At 40.2% G+C, this 17,309-nt stretch overlaps 1 protein-coding gene across 1 annotated transcript in view; it reads left to right on the top strand.

The window, feature by feature from the left end:
• The window catches only part of thada (THADA armadillo repeat containing), a 101,002-nt gene that overhangs the window by 9,566 nt on the left and 74,127 nt on the right, over positions 1-17,309 (top strand). The window contains 7 exon segments of the mRNA XM_042736377.1: positions 3,655-3,778; positions 5,154-5,296; positions 5,374-5,605; positions 6,700-6,835; positions 6,935-7,062; positions 10,295-10,426; positions 10,769-10,935. Coding sequence (XP_042592311.1) covers positions 3,655-3,778; positions 5,154-5,296; positions 5,374-5,605; positions 6,700-6,835; positions 6,935-7,062; positions 10,295-10,426; positions 10,769-10,935 — 1,062 coding nt within the window.

The following is a 17,309-nucleotide window of genomic DNA, read 5'->3' as shown; positions in this document are numbered from 1 at the left end:
ATATACTCGTATGCTGTGCCCTGATAAGCGAACCTCAGATATTTCCTGTGAGCAGGAAAAATATCTGTGTGAAAATATGCGTCCTGGAGGTCCACTGAGGTGAACCAATCCCCTTGACGGATACTTTGGCACAAAGTTCTGAGCGAAAGCATTTTGAATTTGTATTTTCTGAGGTGTTGTTTGAGGACCCGTAAATCTAAAATGGGACGGAGACCTCCCCCTCGTTTGGGAATCACAAAATAACGGGAGTAGAAGCCCGTCTGGCTTTCCTACGTTGGAATCATTCTTATCACTCCTTTTCTCATTAAAGAGGATATTTCTTCCTCTAAAACCTGAGCTGCTTCCCCTTGGGCCACTGAAATTACCACTCCATTGAACACAGGAGGTTTTAACAGCGAATTGAAGTCTGTATCCTCTGTCTATCGTGGTTAAAAACCCAGGGATGAACTGCGCATGGCGCGCCAGTTCTCCGCTTGAGCAGCGAGTGAGCCCTTCCTGGCTTCGCTCACTAGCGGTGCTGTGGCACCCTCTAGTGGCGAAGGGGGGGAATAACGCTTCGTTGAAGGAGTTTTATTCGTTATTCTTTGTGATTTGTTTTACTTTTTTGTGATATTTTTATTTTTATCCCGCTCTGTGCCCTCAGCCCTTGGCTTGGATGCAACAGAGAAAACTTTATTTGTGATGGGATGCTTACGAACTTTTGTCTTTCCTCCCTCAGAAGAAACCTCGTAAGTGGAGGGAGAGACAGTTCTTTGGGGGGCGCCAGGGGAACATGGGCCATTTTCCCACGAACACTGGACTTTGAACTGCCCACACGAACGCTTTGCACACTTAAATTCCTTCTCCGTTTCCCCGTGGGAGGGAGAAAGGAATCGTTTTGAAGGGATGGGACAGAGAATCCCTGAGTGCTGTCTCCAAACCCTTCTTGTTGCCAAACTGATGTCTCAGGTCGACCGCCTCTTTTTGTTCCCCTGAGGGGGGGGCCGGCCGGTGTTTCGCTGCTGCGGCTGCAAACGATTGTTTCGGTTTCACGAAACCAGGCTTTGACTGAGGGCCCCGCGCTTCCCGGCTGTTGTGGCGGAGCAGGACGGGAAGGTTGATAATCCGAATGACCTCCTCTACCTGAAGGCCTGAAATTCGGACGGCTTGGGTGATAAGGACGAGCTGTCGGCTTTCTGGGGAGACAGACCTCGAAAGCTTCTCCCTCTTTTTACCGCAGGTCACATTGCTGACGCATAGCTGTTACCGTCGTGCCGAACATGGCCTTTGGATCGATAGGGGCATCCAAAAACTCCACTTTTTTCTTTGTCAGAGAGGCCTGACAAACCCAGCCATAGCGATCTCTCTCCCACAACCGCTAAGCCCATACTCCGACCGCAGCTTTGAACTGCTCCGCGGGACTTGCGCAGGTTTAAATCTGCAATGACGCATATCTCCTCCCAGAGCGCTGGGTTGGGAGAATCGGAGTCCAGCTGACGCCCCATCTCCTCTAATAACTCCGCTTGATAGGCTGTAAGGAGGGACGTCGCGTTCAAAGCACGTACGGCCAGTGCAGAAGATTTATAAATCTTTTGAAAAACGGAGGCGGCGAAGCGCTCTGTTTTCCCTGGCAACGAGGCCCCAGTTGAAGAGAGCGCTGCCCTGCGGCTCGGATTCAAATGATTTGCCACAGATGATTCTACAGGGGGAGGATCTGCCATCCCCAGATCCTCAATTCCCTGGACATCTAGCCTCGAGAAGCCCTTAACAGGTACTCGGTGGGAAAAAGGCTTATCCCAAAACCTCTTCATTTCAGCCACACAAGGTGGGACGGCTGGAATAAACTGCCTCGCTGGAGGGAGACGTGACGGAAGTCTCTTTCCGTCATACAAGTCTCTTTCAGCTCCTTTATCTGCTGGTTGGGATGGCCAGTCGATCGACAGTCTAGCTGCGGCCCTGCGACAGACCTCAAGAAGATCTGTATCCGTCTGCACAGGGGAGGGTGAGCTCTCATCCTGTGCACTCGGCGGACGCGACTGCATCGGGGGAAGAGTAGCATCTTCATCGTCATCATCCTCGTCCTCGAGGATGGTCGTCAACACTTCGTCATCGTCATCTTCCTCTCCCGCTAACGGATTTTCAAACAGCGGGGGAAGGATGGGTGACACCTTCTCCATCATCTCACCCCAGGAGCTGGAGGCCTGTGGACAATTCATCGGTTCCTCTCTGGGTTGAGCAGAGAGGCATGGGTCCGACTTCCCAGCTACTGCAACGCAAAGCCTTCGCTCTCGGGTTTTTGACCGAGAACGTCGCGCAGTGGGGACAGCCCTCGGGGTTGGACAACGCTGCCTGAGCGTGTTTAGCACCCAAGCAGGAGATGCAGAGACCGTGTGAATCTTTCGCAGAAATCCACATTCCGCATGCACACGGATGAGGAGGACGGCCCTTTCCTCTGGGGCTCTCCGGCTCTTTTGCAGTGGCCATGAAGCCTGCACTCTCTTCGTACGGTAAGCCCACCACAACGTGACAACTAGTACGGAGCTGTGCTGCGACAGAGAGCCTTTTTTCCTACTTTTTGGTGCGTGGTGAGCATGCCAAAAACTTGGAAAAATGAAATAGAAAAGCTTAAAGTAGAAAACTCGCCTTAACGCGTTAGTTATCTTACTCTAAGTGGCAAGTCACTCGACAAACGTTAAGAATCTATTGCGTTTGGGACGTTACCTTGCGGCTCCGTCGATAAACTGTTTAGCAATAATTCCCAAAGTCTGCTGAGGACAGCTTCCGAAATCTTCACGGGGAAGAGAGCGAGAATGACGAAATGGCAGGTAGCTGCGGTTTATATACAGGGAGGCAGGACTCCCTGATCGCTGCAGCGATTGGTCTGCCATGGTCGGCAGACGTGGTGTTAAAGGTGCTTCCGCTATCGGCCACGCCCTGAGGCGGTCCCATAGTGAGATACTGAATGAATGTTAGAAAGAGAACCAGTGTTACTCACCTGTCCAGAAGAAACAAAGCAACCTCGGCATCCGATCGCAGGCCTTCCTACTCAGCGCTGGAAAGCTGATCCGAAATTTACAAGGGTCCTAGTTCTTGCCTTATTGTAAGCCGCTTTTTGTTCTGCAGACGTTTTCATCTTTTGTTTTTATCCGCCATCTCTATCTTTCTGTCGTCGCTCGGCTCAGCTAATGTCCATCCTGTGCACTGAGTGCTCTCTCCTCCACATCATGAGTAGACACGCCCCTTACTGCTGATTGGCTACAAGTTTGTTTTGGTACTCGACCCGTACCAAAAAAATACATGCCCTACCTTTAATCAAAAAAAAGTTTATAGTTTGGTTTCTGCGTAGACCTGCATTTGCCCCTCTCTTTATTTACACTACATGCATGAATCAGTAGGTTTGGTGACGCTTCATTAAAAATAAAGTAGAGTTTTTTTTGTCTTTTTTGTGGGTGGGGTTTAGCCACACTGTTATGTCATAAATAGAACATTCCACAAGCTGTCATTTTGGCAGATTGGCTTCAATATAAGCTATTTTTAACGAGACAGTTTTGGGTTTTGAAACTTACAGGACGGTTTTATAGCACACTGTCCTCTTATATATCAAAAGATCAAGTGAATTTTGATTTCACAGTTCATGACCACTTCAAACTGAAAATTTATTTTCTCTCTCATCAGGAGTTTCTGCACTGGTTCTGTGAGACTCTGTTCCAGGTGTTTCACCCAGGAGCCTCGTTCTCCAGGTGTCTGATGGCTCTACACCTGCTGGGGCTGATTGCGGAGCATTTCACCTTTAACACAGGTATTTTTATAACTTTTTCTTGCACAAGGATGTCACCTTAAGTGGTTGACCCACCAAGACAAGACAAGACTAATATTATTGGTCGATATACAGTATGCCATTCCTTTTATTTTATTGCTGTTTTTAATTAGTTATCTGTTTATAGGTTTATCAAGTTGAAATTATTTTTTCCCCTAATTATTGATAATAATTTTAGTACATATTATGTAAAATAAATATTATTATATTGCAGAAGTTATCCATGTGTTATTTGCTATCTTTAAATAGCATGGTATCATATAAGCCTCTATTGCCTTTATATCAGCTGTCAGCCACCCTGCTCTCTAAGACATTCACTACTTCACTAGTCACCTCAGTATAGAGCTGTAATCGGGCCTTAAAAGTTAGGCCCGACGGGACCCGAGCCCGACAAGTTTCGGCCCGAGCCCGACAAGTACATTTTGATTGACAGCTTTTCAAAAGCCCGAACCCGTTTACAGCCCGACATTATTCAAATGTGCGTGCACACACAGCTCTTTTGCCTTTTGTCAAGAATGAGTCATTTATACATGTTTTAACATAATTTATTCATAACTAACGTAGACTAGACCACTTGGAAGTTGGAATAAAGAAATAAAACAAGTCCGCTGTAACATCTTAACATCTCAGCACTCTAAATAGGCATAGGCTCATTTAGCCTATAAATAGACCAACGCACCAATAAAAACGAGTCTTTTTTAACAAATTAAATTAAGATGAATTTTAAATTAAGATGGGTATTTGGCAATAACGAAATTAAGATAAAGGCTCCGCAGGATTTGCTTCGCCACTATCAGCTGACATTTAATAAAAGAATAATGCCAACATTAGCGTATACTCTGTCCACATTATGCATTTTTAGACTTAATGAATATTTAGTTATCATTTGAAAAACCTTTACTCACAGAGATTTGGCTAATCCTACATGTTTTTGTGGAGGAAAATTATTGAATCCACTGTAGATGTCTTCAGCGCGTTCCTGCGCTCACTGATGGTGCGTCATTATTCACTCATTATTCTCATTATAAACATGGTCAAAATTTTTCCACACCTCAGACTTTGCTTTAGTTGCTGGTGCAACCAAAATGTAATCGCCAGAGGCAAGCCTCCGTTATACCTACTCAGCATCCATTTTCGCATCTTTCTCGCACTAATCGGAACACATCACATGACCGCTCGTTTACCTCGCAAACCGGAGCGCAAGCCCTTGCCCGCCCCGAGCCCGCGTAAGATGATACAAATTAAGCCCGAACCCGACCGAACCCGTCGGGTCCCATCGGGTCCCGTCGGGTTCGGGCAAAGATCTTCAGCTCTACCTCAGTATACTTCAAATCATCTGTTCACCTCTTTTTTTCAGGCTGTGGTTTTGCTCTTGGAGATTCAGTGAGCTTTTCTCATGCTCAAGCTGTGCTGTGCTGTCTTGCAAGCAACTTTCTTGAAGTCAAACAGCTCGCCTGCAACCTCTTACAAAAACTGCCCCCTGCAGCAGTGCGACTCCAGGTCCGTGTGAAAGTAAGAGTCTGACACTACTACTGAGCAATGTTCAAATGAATATGAACGTATGTCCTTCTCTGTAGGAGCCGGAGAGACTGCAGTCTTTGCTTCAGGTCGCTCTGGACCTCAGCACAAGCACCAAACCCTTCGACAGCGTCACTGCCTCTCATCTTCTCAACCTGCTGCTGCACCAGCCGGGTCTGCAGGATGCGTTACTCCACTGTATCCAGAAGCAGCACATCCCTGTCCAGCCACCAGCACTGATCCAGTCCCAGACATCTGAGGCTTCCAGTCTGGAGCAGAACACTCTGGCAGGTACGCTAGTGTTAGATGACCATCACTCAAGATGGGTGAACATATTGGTTTATGATCCAGGCTGCCATCTGAAAGATTGTAGGTTTAAGCAGGGTATTCTTCATACTTCATAATTTCCATAATTTAATTGCAACCTTAACATTGCAAAATGCATGTACAAGGCTTCAAAAACCAAGTGTCCATTCTTAAAGGGACCGTTCATCTAAAAAATAGTATTGGCATCAGTTACACACCGTCACATCTTTCCGAACCCATAAGACTTTCATTTATCTCCAAAACAAAAAGGTACAAGATATTTTTAATGAAAAACCTGACAGATTTCTGTCCCCAAATTGAAATTCCATGAAACCAAAGCTTTGATTCAAGAAGTTTATGAAGACATTGTAAAATAAATCCTTATGAATTGGGCGGTCTTCTGAAGAGACGTGATGACTATATAATGAACAGATTTTATTTAGGGTTTTTTCACATATATATAATTTGCTCCCTGCATTGAAAGTTTTATGTAACCAAAATTTTGAATTTATTTTTTTTTTTTTAATTAACTTTTTGAATTATAAAGGTTTAACTTACTTGTGGAGGAACCAAAATCTTTCTGGGTGTAGTAAAAATATCTTAATTTGTGTTTTGAATATTAATGTAAGTGCATTTTAAAAGACATGAGGATGATTAAATGATGATAATTCTTTTGGTGAATTCACCCTTTAATCTATAATTTTCAGAAATATACTTGAAAATTTTATATAATTAAAATGTTATATCAATTATTTAGAATTTTCATCCTAAAAAAATCTGTTACACTACTTCTGCTATTATCAATAATAATAATAATAATAATATTACTGATTTTTAATATACAGTTAATAATTTCTTTTGATTTAATAATGTTTTGTAGAAAACATTCAAACACAAAATATACATTCAACAGATCAACAGATTCAAACACAAAATATACATTACCAATATACATTGTTTTCAATGAGTGGAAATGACCAGTCAGACTTTTGCGGTTGTTTTAACTCTATACATGAATTTAAGTTAAATCATGTGTATATTTATGTATCTAAAGAATGTTTGTCTTAATGATGTTTCAGTGGTGCAGTGGCTGATGGTGTGTCTGAAGGAAGAGGTTTTGAAGGCCGAGTCATCTCTTCTGCAGGCCGCTGCTTCCTATCCTTTATATGGCAGAGCTCACTGCATCACTGCAGTCCTGCAGCCGCTCAACACCGGGTACATCCACACACACTCGAACTTTAATCCTCTATTACAGAGGTCTTTGTGTTCCTTTAGTCTTGTGTGTGTGTGGTTGATATGTTTCTGTGTGTTTAGGTCACTTGTACTGCTGTCTGAGTGGAGGGCTGTTGTGTCGGAGCTCATAGGCCTGTGCTACAGGAGGTCTGATGTCCTGTCACCTGCGGTTCAGAGCTCAGGCCTCATTCCCATGGATACTGAGTCTGGTAAATGCATCAAACACTGTCTTCACCAGCTGGCAGCATGTCCAGCAATGCACTAGTGGACATTTTGTCTGTCCCTTGATTTGCACAAGGTAGCCTCTGTAATGTGTGACAGTAGAAATGCATCAGATGATTGCTATTCTGTTTATACTGTTTAGATTGTGATTGCTACACGTGAGAGGGATGTGTTAAAGAACATGTAGTAATCCTAAAAATGGAAAGCGGGACATGTCCCAAGAAAGTTAAGGCGAGGAAGAACATCTTAGTTTTTGTTGTTAACTAAAATGCCAAATTTTATGTTCAGTTGTCCAGCAATATCACAACTTGGCACTTTCATATAGAATTCAGATGATGTGTGAGATACAGGAGTATTTTACAACAACTTCAAGCATGGATCATCCAATTAGAATTCAGAGGCAGAACTGTGAATTTTATCATGTTAGTCTTTTGTGGTTATGTTGGCATATGTCTGTCAAGTTCTAAATCAAAGAAAATTAAATTAGATTAGAATTAGATTTTTATTTATTTTTTATTAAAAAAATGAAAAGTACCTTTCATTTGTATTTATTTAACTGGAATAGGGGTTCCTTATTTTTTTTTTTTTTTTTTGTCTCCTTATAAAGTCCCCGCCGAGATTTTAAGTTAATATTTCAGTAAACGCATTCATAAGAAATGCTATATAATAATTATAATAAGACTGAAATATTGTTTGTAAATGTATAGTTGTAATGCCAAATATTTTACAGATTTTAATTATTTTACAGTGCAAGTTGCAATACTTGTACATGTTATGTCTTAAAATTTTCACTTTCAAACATTCAAAGCTACAGGATTTTAACGTGAAATCCTAAAGCTTTTATTTTGGTGAAGTGCTTTAATATTTGCTGTTTGTTAAATAAAGTTTGCTGGTTGTTATTTTTATTGTATTTTGTATACCATAACTGTTTTTGCCATGAAAAGATGTTGACATGGCATTAAATAAAAATATAGTATTACTACTACAATTATTATGCAAAAGTGAAAATAAAGTGAACAATAGCATGTTCCTACATGCATGTTTAACGAATGTGAAATGGACTTGTGCCACTCTTCACTCTTAAACACAGCGTGCACACTATATATAGTTCTTTACTTCATTCACAGCGTATACAGGTCCTTCTCAAAGAATTAGCATATTGTGATAAAAGTTCATTATTTTCCATAATGTAATGATAAAATTAAATTTTTATATGTTTTAGATTCATTGCACACCAACTGAAATATTTCAGGTCTTTTATTGTTTTAATACTGATGATTTTGGCATACAGCTCATGAAAACCCAAAATTCCTATCTCAAAAAATTAGCATATTTCATCCGACCAATAAAAGAAAAGTGTTTTTAATACAAAAAAAGTCAACCTTCAAATAATTATGTTCAGTTATGCACTCAATACTTGGTCGGGAATCCTTTTGCAGAAATGAATGCTTCAATGCGGCGTGGCATGGAGGCAATCAGCCTGTGGCACTGCTGAGGTGTTCTGGAGGCCCAGGATGCTTCGATAGCGGCCTTAAGCTCATCCAGAGTGTTGGGTCTTGCGTCTCTCAACTTTCTCTTCACAATATCCCACAGATTCTCTATGGGGTTCAGGTCAGGAGAGTTGGCAGGCCAATTGAGCACAGTAATACCATGGTCAGTAAACCATTTACCAGTGGTTTTGGCACTGTGAGCAGGTGCCAGGTCGTGCTGAAAAACGAAATCTTCATCTCCATAAAGCTTTTCAGCAGATGGAAGCATGAAGTGCTCCAAAATCTCCTGATAGCTAGCTGCATTGACCCTGCCCTTGATAAAACACAGTGGACCAACACCAGCAGCTGACATGGCAACCCCAGACCATCACTGACTGTGGGTACTTGACACTGGACTTCAGGCATTTTGGCATTTCCTTCTCCCCAGTCTTCCTCCAGACTCTGGCACCTTGATTTCCGAATGACATGCAAAATTTGCTTTCATCCGAAAAAAGTACTTTGGACCACTGAGCAACAGTCCAGTGCTGCTTCTCTGTAGCCCAGGTCAGGCGCTTCTGCCGCTGTTTCTGGTTCAAAAGCACACGCCTGTGCACGGTGGCTCTGGATGTTTCTACTCCAGACTCAGTCCACTGCTTCCGCAGGTCCCCCAAGGTCTGGAATCGGTTCTTCTCCACAATCTTCCTCAGGGTCCGGTCACCTCTTCTCATTGTGCAGCCGTTTTTTGCCACACTTTTTCCTTCCCACAGACTTCCCACTGAGATGCCTTGATACAGCACTCTGGGAACAGCCTATTCGTTCAGAAAATTTCTTTCTGTGTTTTACCCTCTCGCTTGAGGGTGTCAATGATGGCCTTCTGGACAGCAGTCAGGTCGGCAGTCTTACCCATGATTGCGGTTTTGAGTAATGAACCAGGCTGGGAGTTTTTAAAAGCCTCAGGATTCTTTTGCAGGTGTTTAGAGTTAATTAGTTGATTCAGATGATTAGGTTAATAGCTCGTTTAGAGAACCTTTTCATGATATGCTAATTTTTTGAGATAGGAATTTTGGGTTTTCATGAGCTGTATGCCAAAATCATCAGCATTAAAACAATAAAAGACCTGAAATATTTCAGTTGGTGTGCAATGAATCTAAAATATATGAAAGTTTAATTTTATCATTACATTATGGAAAATAATGAACTTTTATCACAATATGCTAATTTTTTGAGAAGGACCTGTACATATGATAATCACACTAAGCTATATCGCGATTTGAACTTTATTTTGATTAACTTTGCAGAGTTAATTAAATTAATTATTTGTGTGTTTGGGAAACCTTATTTGAGTATTTAATTTTAATTTTTTTTTTTACTTGCTTAACAGCATATATTGTTTTATTTTTGTTTTATGAAGGTCACTTTAAATGGAATGCTAGCTATGAAATTAGCCTATTGACAAATCAGCTTTTGTCACAGTCATTTCTAACCCAGAATGCTATTAAACACAATACATCATTTAAAATTTTATTAGAAATTGCACTGGAATACAAATATTCAGAAAAAGGACAATTCTCCTGTAATGCATGTTGGACATTGTAAGTGTCTAGAAGTCCACAGGAACATAACTATTTTAGCTCTATTAAATTTCAGTGTCGCATTGTATGTGGTTAGGATTGGGACAGTATGTTGTTCCACTTTAAATCTGTCAGTTGCTTGTATGTGATGATAATACATATTTTTCTTCCCTCCACAGAGACCTCTGCTGGCCTCCAGAAGATCCTGCAGGAGATTCAACCTCGTGACACAAATGATTTTTTCACTAGTGCAAGAGAGCTGGACCCCAGTGAGAGCGACTGTAACAGTGAACAGAAAGAGAGAGAACACGGTTCATAAACCACAGTCCTGTAACAGCGGTACAAACACGAACGCCCTTCACTAAATACAGTTCAAGCACCTCTACCATAGCATCTGTATCAAAAAAACTAATTTTAAACTCAAATTTCATACATTCAGACATGTCATAAATTCACTAGTATTATGTCTATAGTAACCGCACTCATATTTTAACCATTAAACTTTTAGTGGACCCACAATTGATTTCAAATGAGGGCTGGTGTTGCTGTAATACAAGTTCTGTCCATGAGAGGCCAACATTTGATCAGCGTTTTGCGAGTGTTTATTTGTGTGTGTGTGTGTGTGTGTGTGTGTGTGTATTTGTGTTGTCTAGGTGGCGGTGATGGAGAGGCCTATCGAGTCACAGCTCAGATGGTGCTGGTGTGTTGCTGGAGGACTATGAAAGAGGTGTCCATGTTGCTGGGTCATCTGTGTCAGAGCATGCCGCTGTGCTGTCCTCTCACACACGCTGAAGGCAGAGGAGTCGTCACAGAGGACCAGGTCAGACACAGACACACACTCGACAGGTGTCACCTGATCTAGCATTCATTGTCTGACACACATGTACACGCTCATCTCAAAGAAACTGTTTTGATGGAAGCCACCGAGCCTCCCTCAAGCCAAGATCTCGGTTACATAAGAGAGTGAGATATAATGGAGAACTGTACCTCATGCCGTTGAGTGGAGACTTTTTCCAGTAAGCTGATCTTTTTGAGCTCAGGGCCGAGAGATGAGACATCATGGTAATTGCTAATACAGGCTTAAATATGGTCTAGCGCGCAGCCCCCGAAGAGGCGTCAGGAAATGTGATCACGGTGAATACAACTTCATTTGCCATAAAACTGAGCCTGGCGGCCATTAAAAAGAGAATGTCAAACGTATTTCCAGTACAGACTCAAAGACTCTGTTCTAAACCCTGGGTAGCACCCTATCCACAATATGTCTTAACTTGAATGTTATATAATAATAATAATAATAATAATAATAATAATAACTTTAAGGGATAGTTCACCCAAAAATTTTAATTCCACTTGTTCCAAAAGGGTATGAGTTTCTTTCTTCTGTTGAACACAAAAGTAAATATTTTGAAGAATGTTGGTAACTAAAACATTGACAGTAGCCATTGACTACTTTTTTTCTTTTTTCTGTCAGTGGTTAATGTCATACAGTTAGGTGCATATTTGGACACTGACACAATTTTTCATAATTTAAGCTCAGTATATAATAAATAAATAAATATAGACTGTAAGAGATAAAATCTAAAGACTTATTATTTCTGTTCAATAAAACCATTTTCTAGTATTAATTATACCATAATTTTAATAAAACATACAAAATAAGTCAGAATGTATATACGGGTCCATAGGCAGAATTATACCCAGAACAACACGAGGCTATGATATCGCTACTGTCAAGAGCGGCTCTACGATGTTTAGTGTCCCGCGGCGGGAGCAGCTGCGAGCGTGCCATCAGCACAGCTTAAGAGATTTGCATTTAAATGCACGCAGTTAGGGGTGTGACGGTTAGTATATAACCGTGAGACCGGCGGTTATAGTTGAACACCGTCATTAGAACTCTATAACCGCCAAAACCGTGTCATTAAAATAGTTTTTACAAACATTTTTTATCAAAAATTATTTTCATTTTTTAGATAGGATCATAAGATGTGCAATATATCGGGAGACATGGTTTTTACCACTTAATGAAGTTTTGTAAATCGTCAGACACGATATTTACCACTTCATTAAATTTTGCTTTGTAGAAAACCCTTCTTAAAAACAAATTTCGTTTTGTACAAATTTTATCTTAATTTTAATAAATGTTTCATCAACCAATTGCATGTATTTTAATAAATAAAAAGCAAATATAGCAGACAATGATAACCGTGACATGGAAGCGACAGCACGCCGCGTTCACTTGCACTGCACCGTGAACTAGAGCGCATCTCATCGTAAATGAAACTCAGCGTAGGCCTATGCCTCATACATTAGCATTAAATATCTTTGCTGCATCCTTTCTAGAACAGACAAGGGGTTTTTTTGCGGCTCGCATCAGCAAAGCATTGCATCGTCCATAGACCGCAAAACAATCAGCGGATGGCGGGCGGGTGCGGCTTTGAAATTTGCTCAAAAAACGTTGGCGCGGATGATGAGTTTTGTGATGTGGTTGCGGATGAAATAATACCCCATCTGCGTATCTCTATCGATAACAACATTTAACACTACACAAATATTAATTACATTTTTTTAATTTAGGCGATTAATTTCCCATAGTGACATAGGACTGAGGTGCCGGATCCAATAAAAAATGTTCCGGATCCAACGTCGGAGGTGACGGAACATGTTCCGGCTCAAATTAAAACTTCGTGAAGAAAGGTAAAACCGATGGATCTCGTTGCGAAAAAAAATGTTACATCGCCTATATGGGCACATTTCGGGTTTAAACCAGATGGCAACGGAAAAACAGAAAATCTTGATGAGCCTGTGTGCAGAATATGTGGAAAAACGGTATTTGTTACAAGTAGCCTACTTTTTTAAAATGTTTTGTTTACTGTGTGTGATTTAGTTAAAAACAAAGCACGTTCATTGCAAAGTTTTTTTTTTTTTTTTTTTGTTAAGGATTTGTTCACTGTGTGTGATTCATTTAATGGAAAGCACATTCACTGCTAGTTGTCTTGCTGTTAATTTTAAATAAACGTAGAGCAAGTAGCTAATCAGTGTCTGCTCGTTTATTCAAACTAATACCTAATAACTAATACCCCCCGACGGTTATGTTATAAACCGTCACATTTGACTCACGTCATAACCGTCATCACCAATTCTGAGACCGGCACACCCCTACACGCAGTAGGCTAAAGCTTGCAGCAAAGCACCGGCAAAAGTAATTACCATGTATGTGTCGGGGGAAATAGTAAGAAGATATTTGAATTATTTACTAATAATCTAGTGTTTTCTGAGTCCGTGTCGCAAAGATGAAGTTGCCGATCCAGACTTGCCATCTCCTCATTAGACGCGCCTTTAGAGAGAAGTGCATCTTTACAGATTATGATTATAATGAAATAGTTGTTGTTTTCGATATGTTTTATTTTAAGTGGTAATTTTGAAGCTTTCTGTAGATATATTTATCATGTCTGTGAGGCATGTTTTCACTGACTTTCGTTTCATTTTTGTGAAGCGCTCCTGTTCAAGACCGAGACAGCAGAAAGCGCATCATGATTTTCTTTATTTTATAAAAGCACAATGTTTTGTTGATATTGTGAGCGCACACAAATAAAGAAGACCCTTTACAGTTATTAATGATGCATTACTCTTACCTTTATGATCGCGCTGGTGCCTCCATGTCATGCAAAGCTCACTTTAGCTTGCACTCTCCACACAAACTATTGGATATAGCGCACATTTATCTAGGTTTAACATTTAAACATTGTTATATGCTTAAACTGTTTTACATCTATAGATTTTATTTTGGGCAAGTTGTGATGATTTGAGAAGGCTAAACTGATCAAAAATAGGCTATGATCAGCTCATTGTTTGCCGCTGGCCGCTTGGTCGTTACTTAAAAAAAAAACACGTAGGCTATATTTAACGATCAAAAATGCTCAATTTTTTTTTCTAAATTAACTTAATAAAAAATGAAAATATATATAATCACTTTGCCATTACATACAAAACTGAATTATTTTAATAGCTGAAACAGTAGTATAAGCTGTTTTGGAAGATGGGGGGGTTGGGTTGGAGACGAGATCGGGTCGGTAATTCTGATAAGCTGTCAGACACGGGCCGGGCTAGGGCCTAAATTGTAGCATTTTGCTCCGTATGGTTCAGTACAGTGAAAAGCACCAGCTGCCTGCACTTAGCAGTGTAGTTACTTTCTGTCGGCAGTAGTTTAAACCACGTGAATGTATATGTTGTCTCCTGCTGTGCCCGTCTACAATTAGCATGTGCCCTCTTAGCATAGCGCTTTCATTTCAGACCAGCCTGCTGTTTAATGGGCCGACTACCTTTCCTATCCTGCATTCTTTTCAAATGGCTTCCTCTTTCCCTGAAGAGCCGGACCACTTCACACAGAACTCATTCAGCAGCTTTTTACACCTGAGACTCTGGCAGCATCTCTGTTCTGTGAGCCAGTGCGATACATAAACATCAGCGTTTCCTACATCCTGGTATATGTTCAAAACCTCATGGGTGACTTAAAGCCACAAGCACTTAGAGTACAATGTGAACATGTGTTTGTAACTGTGCAAAAAATAGCTTGATGTGTAAAGTGAAAATTCCCTCTCTCAAATGGGCCCTGTCCTGAAACCTACTGCCCTTAAAGGAATAAATCAGCCAAAAATCATCTTTTACTCAACCTTGAGTTGTTACAAACACATAGGACTGTTTTTTTTTTCCTGTGGAAAAGAAGAGGAGATATTAGTCAGATCTTTTCCGTACAGTGCAAATGGGTAGGAACAAATGCTGTTGAGCTTGAATGAGTAGTTAATAGTTAACTTTTAATGTAAGTGTTTTTTTTTTTTTTTTTTTTTTTTTTTGGTTTTATAAAGTTTCTTTTTTTATGATTTTGTATTTTACCATCAGTTTTTTATTTTCTTTACTTATAGTTTTCTTATGTTGGAGTTGCCACAATTAATTTGTCAACTGGTATCATTTAAAAATTAAAAATGTAGTGCTTTTACTATTTAGTATCCAAGTTTAATCCATTTTTAATGCATGTTTAATGGTTGTAGGTTTTTATAATATACCATGTATCAAATATATGAATTATTTTGTGGATAATTTATTTTCATTTCACCGTCTGAAGCCAAAATGTAAGCCATTATTTGTGTAAAATCATAAGATCTTCTAACTGATGAAGTGAAAATGCAAAAGTGCAAATAAGATTTGAGAGGTACAGTAGAGGCTTTCAGAGATTTTTAGTGAATAGCAGGTTAAATTTCAATCTCTTTCTCACACAAAACTAATGCCTGACTTGAGAAGAATATATTGCATACCCTGTATGGACATTGCATGTAATATTTGGAGCTCTCACTCAATTTACGGCCTCTGACCCAATTTGATTCTAGGTTTCTTTTGTAGCACACCCTGTGGAGAGCAGATTTTAAGTTTTTCAGTTTAAGGGGCAGAAGGTTTAAACTCTTAAATTAGTTTTTGATGTCTTAAGCTAAGAGCCTATCTTCGGCCAAACCCAGACAGCTTGATCAAATGTTCCCACTGCTATAGTTTCCAAATCCAGAAATTAGCGAGGGAGTGAGCAGACCTTGCAACATCGTTGCACATACAGAAAAATGAAGAAATAAATCATTAGAACTGTTACTTGATATCTGTGCGAAGGTTTCCGAATCGGAGTTGGTCGGCGAGCGCGTTTATGTGTCTGTGCGATTGTTATTTTCATCGCTCTGTCCTGCTGAATGACCTCAGCGCTTCAACAGATGGAGTGGAGTTATTCAGTGATGTCACCATGGCATATTCGCCTGTTATATAAAGGATGATCTAATGATGCTGCCGGGGTCCACATGGCTTGTGTTTGTGGTTTGTGTTCATGCCTCGTACTACATCTTTTTCCAGACCGCATTTCTTCGGAGGGATTGGGCCGAGCGTGTGTTTATGACAGTTTCCCAAACGTGTGTGTCCTGCATCCTGTTATGTCCTCTGTCTCTGTGGAAACGCGGCACATGTTTTTGGACTGCAGAGGAACCATGGCAACTGCAGTTAGTCACATCCCAGTGATGGATAGTTTCTTGAGTTAAGAGTAAACAGCTTCTCGGTAGGGGATCGTTGTGGTACCCGGAGAGTCATACTCTGGTCATTTGAATATCAAATCTGACAGTTTCTATTGCGTAGGTTGCCTTTGAAAAAGCAAGTTGGTGTGAAATTAAAGTCCTGTTTATTTGTTTCAAGATCATGTTTGGCTAGACGGATAGACGGGCTAATCTGGAGCTAAGAAAGTTGGGTCTGTCTGGCTCTCCCATGGCTTTGGTTAAGCTAGGGGTCTCTCTGTCCCCTTTGGGCTGAGCTGAGAGAGTTGTGAGTAACTTGGATAATCCGTGGCTCTTATAAGCTTTAAGGGCGTTTGAAGTGCCTTGCTCTGTTTACAAGTTGGTTGCATTAGCTTGACTGTTCCTGGAGCTGATAGTGATTGTAAATTAGTACTTTTATCACTGTTTTGCAATTTTTCATGGGCGAAATCCAGGTATTTTAAAAGAGAGTCCTCATGATTGGAAAAGATTTCCTTGTTCACACAACAGGTTCACCAACTTTCTGTTGACCAAAAAAAAAAAATATGGAAAGAAAAATGTTAGTCAAATTTTCATTTTTCATTTTTTTTTTTTTTTTAAGTTAAATGTAACTACTTAAATTCTTCAACTGCAATAAAACAAATTAAAGCTAAATAGAACTATATAAAAAATGACAATCACATAAAAATATTGAAACTTAAATTAAAATGCCAACGGGAAAAAAAAATAAAAAAAATAAAAGCTAATTTAAAATATTTTTAAATACTATGTTCGTTTATCATTAACACTAAATAACACTGGTTTGAAAGTGACTTTTTTTGTAAGCTTTATACATCACTACCCTGTTGATAGCAGACAGTAGAACTTGTTTGCCGTCAAACTTTTGCTAATGCACCTTTATCCTTCATATAATCCTTATGTAACTACTGTTTTTCCTCAACTGTATACAGTATGCTTGTCCAAAGACACTTTTGTCACAAGACTCGTGGTTTAGGTCCATGGTTCTCCATTGGTTTTGCTATAAGATTCAGAGTTTATGTTGGACAGCAATTGGTGACCCAACAGCGTGCCAAACTTGTACACAAACATGCTCTTAAAATGAAGCATTGACGGATGGGGATGAATGGGAATTTCAGCCACT

Source organism: Cyprinus carpio, chromosome B13 (assembly GCF_018340385.1).
Source record: "Cyprinus carpio isolate SPL01 chromosome B13, ASM1834038v1, whole genome shotgun sequence".
Taxonomy (NCBI): Eukaryota; Metazoa; Chordata; class Actinopteri; order Cypriniformes; family Cyprinidae; genus Cyprinus; species Cyprinus carpio.
The sequence above is the reverse complement of the archived record's forward strand: the minus strand, read 5'-3'. Positions and strand labels throughout refer to the sequence as shown.